The 8,065-nt window shown below is 40.9% G+C and overlaps 1 protein-coding gene and 1 long non-coding RNA gene across 2 annotated transcripts in view; one reads left to right on the top strand and one right to left on the bottom strand.

Moving 5' to 3' along the window:
* Positions 1-5,886, top strand: part of LOC108529592 (solute carrier family 22 member 4) — a 55,619-nt gene extending 49,733 nt beyond the window's left edge. Inside the window, exons 9-10 of the mRNA XM_017872029.1 lie at positions 2,228-2,363; positions 5,441-5,886. Coding sequence (XP_017727518.1) covers positions 2,228-2,363; positions 5,441-5,516 — 212 coding nt within the window. The 3' untranslated portion in view covers positions 5,517-5,886. The remainder of the gene's footprint in view (positions 1-2,227; positions 2,364-5,440) is intronic.
* Positions 1-8,065, bottom strand: part of LOC108529594 (uncharacterized) — a 43,744-nt gene that overhangs the window by 12,573 nt on the left and 23,106 nt on the right. The gene's annotated exons all lie outside the window — the stretch shown is intronic.

Here is an 8,065-nt window from a genome sequence, read left to right as displayed (position 1 = left end):
TTTTTTTTTTTTTTTTTTTTTTTTTTTTGAGATAAGGTCTCACTCTGAAGTGTAGTGGTGCGATCCTAGATTCCCAGCTCACTGCAGCCTCAATCTCCCAGGCTCAAAGATCCTCCCACCTCAGCCTCCCAACTAGCTGGGACTATAGGCATGCACACCATCAAGCCCAGCTATTTTTTTTTTTTTTTTTTTCTGGTAGAGATGGGATTTTGCCAGGTTACTCAGGCTGGTTTTGAACTCCTGGGCTCAAGTGATCCACCCGCCTCAACCTCCCAAAGTGCTAGGATTACAGGCTTGAGCCACAGCACCTGCCCTACCGAATTTTTTAATCATTGGTTATCTGTTATGTGAAAAATGGATATCATTGTTACTTTCATTCCTATTTATTAATTATGAATGAGGTTGAGCATGTTTTTGTGTATTTTTTGGCCATTCTATTTATTTTCAGTGAACTGACTGCTCATGTTCTTTGCTCTTTTTTTTTTTTTTTTTTTTTTTTAGAGACATACTCTCTCTCTCCCCCCGGGGCTGGAATGTAGTGGCACAATCTCGGCTCACTGCAACCTCCGCCGCCCGGGTTCAAGCAATTCTCTTGTCTCAACCTCCTGAGTAGCTGGGACTACAGGTGCATGCCACTATGCCCGGCTAATTTTTTTTTTTTTTTTTTTGTATTTTTATTAGAGATGGGGTTTCATCATATTGGTCAGGCTGGTCTCGAACCCCTGACCTCAGGAGATCCACCCACCTTGGACTCCCAAAGTGCTGGGATTACAGACACGAACCACTGCGCCCGGCCTTCTTTGCCCATTCTTTAATGGTGCATTCATCTTTTTCTTTTTGATTTGTACAAACTCTTTGCAATGGAAGAAATTAGCCCTTTGTATATATGTTGTAAATATTTTTTCTAGTTTACCATTTGTATTTTGACTTTATGATATCTTTGTAATGAAGACAATTTTAGTTTTTATTTACTCAAAGGTGTCAATCTGAAATAACACTACACAGGTGTTAGAGTAGCATGTTCAATCTGATGTAGGATCTGACACCCCATGCCTGGTCCTCATTAAGGACTCTACTGGTGAGAAATGCAGACACACCTCATGAATTGGGCAGTTGGTTAACTACTGGTACACATGCACACACACACACACACACACCTGAGAACATATATGAATTCTCAGGAAAGGTATAATCCAAATCCTTATAGAGAAAGAGAAACATTTTCCTAACTTAAACATATTCTGCACAGTTGCCCTGCGCCACACCTGAGATAGCAGATTATACAGAGTGGTATTATTTTTCCCTTTGTCCTTCCCTGTACTTTCATACTATGCTCAGACGGTCCAGTGGCCAGACACTGGTACATAAGATAGAGTCCAAGAGCCTTTTACTCCACATAGCTACTCCTGTTAGTGACACAGAGGCCTCAGAGAAGCTGCAATAACAATATTTTCCTTATGTTTTGGGTCAAATGAAATCCATGGGTGTGCTGTTCCTCTGTAAGCTCTGTATGTATACAGAGGCAAAGCAAGATGAGGATCTGTTGTTCTCCTGTGTGAGTAAAGCTTCATAAAGAAGAGATTACATATTAACCCAAGACATGTAAGTGCTGCAAAAAGAAGCCAAATCCAGGCACACAGTGCCTTTACAGAATGTGCCTGATACTTATTGTTTCCTGATTTAATCTGGCGTGAACATAATACTTAGTTGTTGTTTTTTTTTTTGCTTGTTTGTTTTGTTTTGTTTTGTTTTGAGTCTCATAGCTCTGTGGACCTAACTTTCCACTACAGCCTACTAGTTTGGGCAAAAGCAGAGGTCATGCCAGACTTATCATGGCCAAAACCCATCCCTGAAACATCCTGGTTAACCTCCTTCTCCTTGATGTCCTCCTATCCCCCATTTCCAATTACCTCTACCTTAAGAAGATAACTCTGGTAGGCAAAGAACCCTACCAAAGGAACATCTGTCACATATGACTGAGTAGTAGCTTAGAGGATACCAGTTGACAGGAGAGAATGAAAAGCCTTATGATAAAGCAAAAGGATTACAGAAATACATATTGTCATCTGCCAAAAAGAAACTGATATTTTGCTTACTTTTTTTCTCTGAAAATATTCAGATTTAAATCCATTCTCTTATACTGTTCACCACCTTCACAAAATGATGCTCAAGAGTGCCCAGAGAGTCCTTGTATCTGATTGATGTTCTTATGTCCTGTGCTTTATAGGTGCTTACAACAGAATGCTGCCCTACATCGTCATGGGTAGTCTGACTGTCCTGATTGGAATTCTCACCCTTTTTTTCCCTGAAAGTTTGGGAATGACTCTTCCCGAAACCTTAGAGCAGATGCAGAAAGTGAAATGGTAAGTAGAACTTTTAACAAAATGATACCGAAATGCCTTAGGGAGAATATGCATGGAAGAATAGCTAGGAAGGTTCTAAAAGAGAAGAGTAATAAGCAGAGACCAGCTCTATCAGATGATAAAGCATATTGTTGACTGGGCACAGTGGCTCACACTTGTAATCCCAGCACTTTGGGAGGCAGAGGCAGGTGGATCACCTGAGGTCAGGAGTTTGAGACCAGCCTGGCCAACATAGTGAAACCTCATCTCTACTAAAAATACAAAAAATTAGCTGGGCGTGGTGGCAGTCACATGTAATCCCAGCTACTCAGGACGCTGAGGCAGAAGAACTGCTTGAACCCAGGAGGCAGAGGTTGCAGTGAGCTGAGATCACACCACTGCACTCCAGCCTGGGCAACAAGAGCGAAACTCCATCTCAAAAAAAAATAATAATAATAATAATAATAATAGGCCGGGCGCGGTGGCAAATGCCTGTAATCCCAACACTTTCGGAGGCCGAGGCGGGCAGGTCACGAGGTCAAGAGATCGAGACCATCCTGGCCAACATGGTGAAACCCTGTCTCTGAAATACAAAAATTAGCTGGGCGTGGTAGTGAATGCCTGTAGTCCCAGCTACTCACGAGGCTGAGGCAGGAGAATTGCTTGAACCCGGGAGGTGGAGGTTGCAGTGAGCTGAGATCATGCCACTGCACTCTAGACTGGGCAACAGAGTGAGACTCTGTCTCAAAAATAATAATAATGATAAAGCATATCGTTGAGCAATAGTAATTAAAACAGTGTAATAATGGTATAGGAATAGAAATCAATGGAGTGGGACAGAATTCAGGATAAAACCTAAGAAAATAACAAATTCACTATGTAATAAAAAGTAGCAAAGTCAAGGGGGAATAGTTATTCAGTAAAAGGTATTAGAACATTCAGCTAGACATTCTGAATAAATTAAAAAGTTGGATCTTAAAAAAATGCATTGGCTGGGCACAGTGGCTCACACCTGTAATCCCAGCACTTAGGGAGACTGAGGCAGGCAGATTGCTTGAGGTCAGGAGTTCGAGACCAGCCTGGCCAACATGATGAAACCCCATCTCTACCAAAAATACAAAAATTAGCCAGGCGTGGTGGTGCGCCCCTGTAATCCCAGCTACTCGGGAGGCTGAGGCAGGAGAATCGCTTGAACCAGGGTGACGGAGGTTGCAGTGAGCCAAGATCGTGCCACTGCACTTCAGTCTGGGTGACAGAGCAAGACTCTGTCTCCAAAAAAAAAAAGCATCAAGATAAAATCCAGAGAGTTAAAAAATTTAGGCCTAAAAATGTAAAATCATAAATGTACCAGGAGGAAACTAACATTTGTATAACCTTAGAGAAGATCTTACCGAGCATAACATAAAATCAAAGAACCATAAAGGAACAGATTGATATATCTGATTGTACATTTTAAAAATTATTGGCAAGGCAAAAGGAAACCACCCACAAAGACAAAAGTCAATAAGCCAGGAGAAAATATTTGCTACACAAAATCTAGACATAAGGCTAATATACCTAATATACAAAAAGCTCATAGCAACCAGTGAGAAAAAGACAAACAGTTCAGTAGGAAAACCAGCAAAGGATAAGAACAGACAGTTTACAGAAGAAGTCACTTCAGGGTCCAATATACACATGAAAAAGTTATTTGTCCACATTAATAAGGAAATGCAAAAATAAAACAATTCAACCTCATTTTTTTGGCTTATGAGATTGTGCAAGGGTTTTTCTTCTTGACGCGAACCAATTCTGACACCTATTGAGTGTCCTATAATTCAGTTCAATTTTGACAATACCTGAAGTTAGCATCAGACTCCATAGGTATAAAGACTCAGTCCCACAATACTGCCTCGCTTCACTCGCCACTCGCAAGTGTCAGGTCCCCAGGTTACCCACATTTCTCTCTGACTTTCCTACCAAATCTAGGGTTCCAAACAAATCCCCTCCTCGGGTTTGATTATTTGCTAGAATGACTCACAGCACTCAGAACACTGACCACTTTATAAGAAACACTGGTTTCTTATAAAGGATACAAATGAACAGCCAGATGAAGAGGTACATATGGAGAGGTCTGGAAAGGTCCTGAGTGCAAAGGTTCTGTCCCTGTGGAGTTAAGTAAGGTGCACTGCCCTCCTGGCACGTGGATGTAGTCACCAGCTCGGAAGCTCTCCAAACCCCATCATTTAGAGGTTTTCATGGAGGTTTAGTCATGTTGGCATGATGGATTTTTAAGTCTATCCCCAGCCTCTCTCCTCTCCCCAGAGGTTCCAGGTTTCTAATCAAGGCTTGGTCTTCTGGTGACCAGCCCCCACCCTGAAGCTATCTACGGGCCCTGCCAAGGATTGCCTCATTAGAACAACAGAAGCTCTTATCACCCCCTATCACTCCGGAAATTATGAGATTTAGGATCTCCATGTCAGGAACCAGGGACAAAGACCAGTATCTTTTTATGACACCACAGCCAACATTTAAAAGATTAGTGGTATTTAGGAGAAGTTTAGAGTTTTGAGTAACACTGCCTGGCTTTAAATCCCAAATCTACTGCAAAAATTTGGGCCTATCACTTAATATTCACTAAGCCTCAGTATTCCCATCTGCTATATGGGCTATTTCATATGGCTATTTTGAGGTGATAAAATATAAAGTGTTCTCAGTGCCTGGCCTTGATAAAGGTAACTCTGCATGTGAATTAATTCTGATCACTGACAGAACATTTACAGCCAAAAAGTGCCCATTTTTGATAAGTTGTTTTGTTCTAATGATAGAACTACTTCTGTAACAACTTTAATTGCCAAGAATTTCATGCCTCCCTCTCTATCATTTGCTTGGGAAAACTGTGAAAAAGTTTAAATTCTGGCTTCTATACTTAATTAAGAAAGTGGCCTCAGATGTTTAAAAGCATAAAATATTAGATCTACACTATGAGGTTCTCATTAGAATTCAAATAGTTACTTGTTCATTGATTGGAGAAATATTTTTCAATGTCAGTTTGGAGCATTTTGAGGAGGAAAGTCCCTTGAATATTTAATTTTCTTTAGCATCTATTTTATTTTCAGGTTCAGATCTGGGAAAAAAACAAGAGACTCAATGGAGACAGAAAAAAATCCCAAGGTTCTAATAACTGCATTCTGAAAAAATGTCTCCCCCATTTGGTGAAGTGAAAAACAGACAAATAAGACTTTGTGGAGAAATCCGTTGTTCCTGCTGAAATGGACTGACTGTAATGATTGACACTAAAATGAACCTTGCTATCAAGAAATGTTCATCATACAGTAAACTCTGGACAATTCTTCCAGAAAATGTCCTTGCTTTGCAAACCAACCATTTCTAGAGAGTCTCCTTACTCATTAATTCGATGAAATGGATTGGTAAGAGGTCTTGAAAACATATTAGTCAAGGACTGGTAAAATATATATAAAGATTAACACTGTTTCCAATTATACAAATACTATCCAAATAAAAATAACATCATTGTATTAATGCAAATATTAGGTGACAACAATGTGTGTGTGTGTGTGCGTGTGTGTGTGTGTGTGTGTGTGTACATTTGGAAGCAAACCAGCACATTCAAAATTATAGTAGTTTCTGAAGTGAACCAAATGATTATACACGGCATTCCTATCCAGAAAACCTTACAAACTCCTTTGACAGGGATTGATGGCTGTTAGAGGAAAAAACAAACCATTTTTTACCCTCTGCTGTCACACACAACCCACAATACTTCTGTGACCAGATGTGGTGGGGGGATCCTCACACACCAAGCAATTCTCCAGCAGATACCAACGGGGTGCTCTCTAATGGAATTCAGCTCTGACCCTCTCTGTGGGAGACAGTATCAGGTCCCACAGGTTGTGTGCTCTGTCCCTCTTCAGATGCCATTCGAACGTCCAAGCCACACGCACCTCTGACCTACCAGCTACAAACCAGAGTTTCTATAGCCCCCGTCTTGGGTTCAATTAATTTGCTAGAAAGGCTCACCAAATTCAGCTAAACCTTTACATTTTCCAATTTATTATAAAGGATACAGATGAACAGCCAGATGAAGCAGCATGTAGGGCTAGGTCTGGAAGGATTCTAAGTGCAAGAGCTTCTGTCCCAGTGAAGCTGGGGTGCAGTGCCCTCCCAGCTTGTGGACGCATTTACCGGAAGCTCCTCAAATCTTGTTGTTCAAGAGTTTTTAGAGAGCTTGATCTCCAGCACCTTCCCCACCCAGAGGTCAGTGGGTAGAGCTGAAAGTTCCAACCCTCTAATTCCTCAAATGACCTGGTCTTTCCAGGGACTAGCCCCATCATAAGAATACCTAGGGCCCCACATTAAGTAACCTCATTAGCATAAACTCAGGAGTTATCTAATCGAAGGGGCTCATTATGACTAATGAGATACTCCTACCACTCAGGAAGTTCTAGAGGTTTGGGGAACTCTATGACAAGAACTGAGACAAAGACCAGGTATCCATATTTCATATTATACCACAATGGCAGATGTTAATTGTATTTTAGCCTGGCTCATCTGGCCAATCTGCCTGCAAGAAGGCAGCAAGGCAGCTCCTAGCTACAGTTTCAGCAGCCACACCTCACAGCCCTTACACCATTAAATGGTCCCCATTTGTTGTGCTTTTGTTGAGCATGTGACTAAACCTCCTGTTTCCTAAAAATGGCTTAAGATATATTTTGCTGGTAGATATAAAATCAGAAAAACGGCACAAACCAGTTAGATTGATAGAGGTTGTTTATATGCCTCATAGCCAAGAGAGATGTGCACCAAGGAGGAAATCATCAAATCTGACAATATGGAAACCCTTTGAAACTGTTCTTTTCCTAAGCACGGTATTCAGCTGTGTCCTCTTGAACCCATATCCATCAGGTTAACAGCTTTAGCCCATTCTGCATGATACTGGCGGCAGGTTTGTCATAAATAGCTCTTATTATTTTGAGATACATTCCATCAACACCTAGTTTATTGACAGTTTTTAGCATGAAGGGCTTTTGAATTTTGTCGAAGGCCTTTTCTGCATCTATTGAGATAATCACACGGTTTTTGTCTTTGGTTCTGTTTATATGATGGATTATGTTCATTGATTTGCGTATGTTGAAACAGCTTTGCATCCCAGGGATGAAGCCGACTTGATCGTGGTGGATGAGGTTTCTGATGTGCTGCTGGATTCGGTTTGCCAGTATTTTATTGAGGATTTTCACATCGACATTCATCAGGGATATTGGTGTAAAATTCTCCTTTTTTGTTGTGTCTCTATCAGGCTTTGGTATCAGGATGATGCTGGCCTCATAAAATGAGTTAGGGAGGATTCCCTCTTTTCTATTGATAGGAATAGTTTCAGAAGGAATGGTACCAGCTCTTCTTTGTACCTCTGGTAGAATTTGGCTGTGAATCTCTCTGGTCCTGGCCTTTTTTTGGTTGGTAGGCTATTAATTATTGCCTCAATTTCAGAGCCTGTTATTGGTGTATTCAGATTCAACTTCTTCCTGGTTTAGTCTTGGGAGGGTGTATGTGTCCAGGACTTTATCCATTTCTTCCAGAGTTTCTAGTTTATTTGCATAGAGGTGTTTATAGTATTCTCTGATGGTAGTTTGTATTTCTGTGGGATTGGTGGTGATACCCCTTTATCATTTTTTATACCATCTATCTGATTCTTCTCTCTTTTCTTCTTTGTTAGTCTTGCTAAC

This window comes from Rhinopithecus bieti, unplaced genomic scaffold (genome assembly GCF_001698545.2).
Source record: "Rhinopithecus bieti isolate Rb0 unplaced genomic scaffold, ASM169854v2 scaffold_5889, whole genome shotgun sequence".
Lineage (NCBI taxonomy): Eukaryota > Metazoa > Chordata > Mammalia > Primates > Cercopithecidae > Rhinopithecus > Rhinopithecus bieti.
This window is presented reverse-complemented; position numbering and strand designations above follow the sequence as displayed.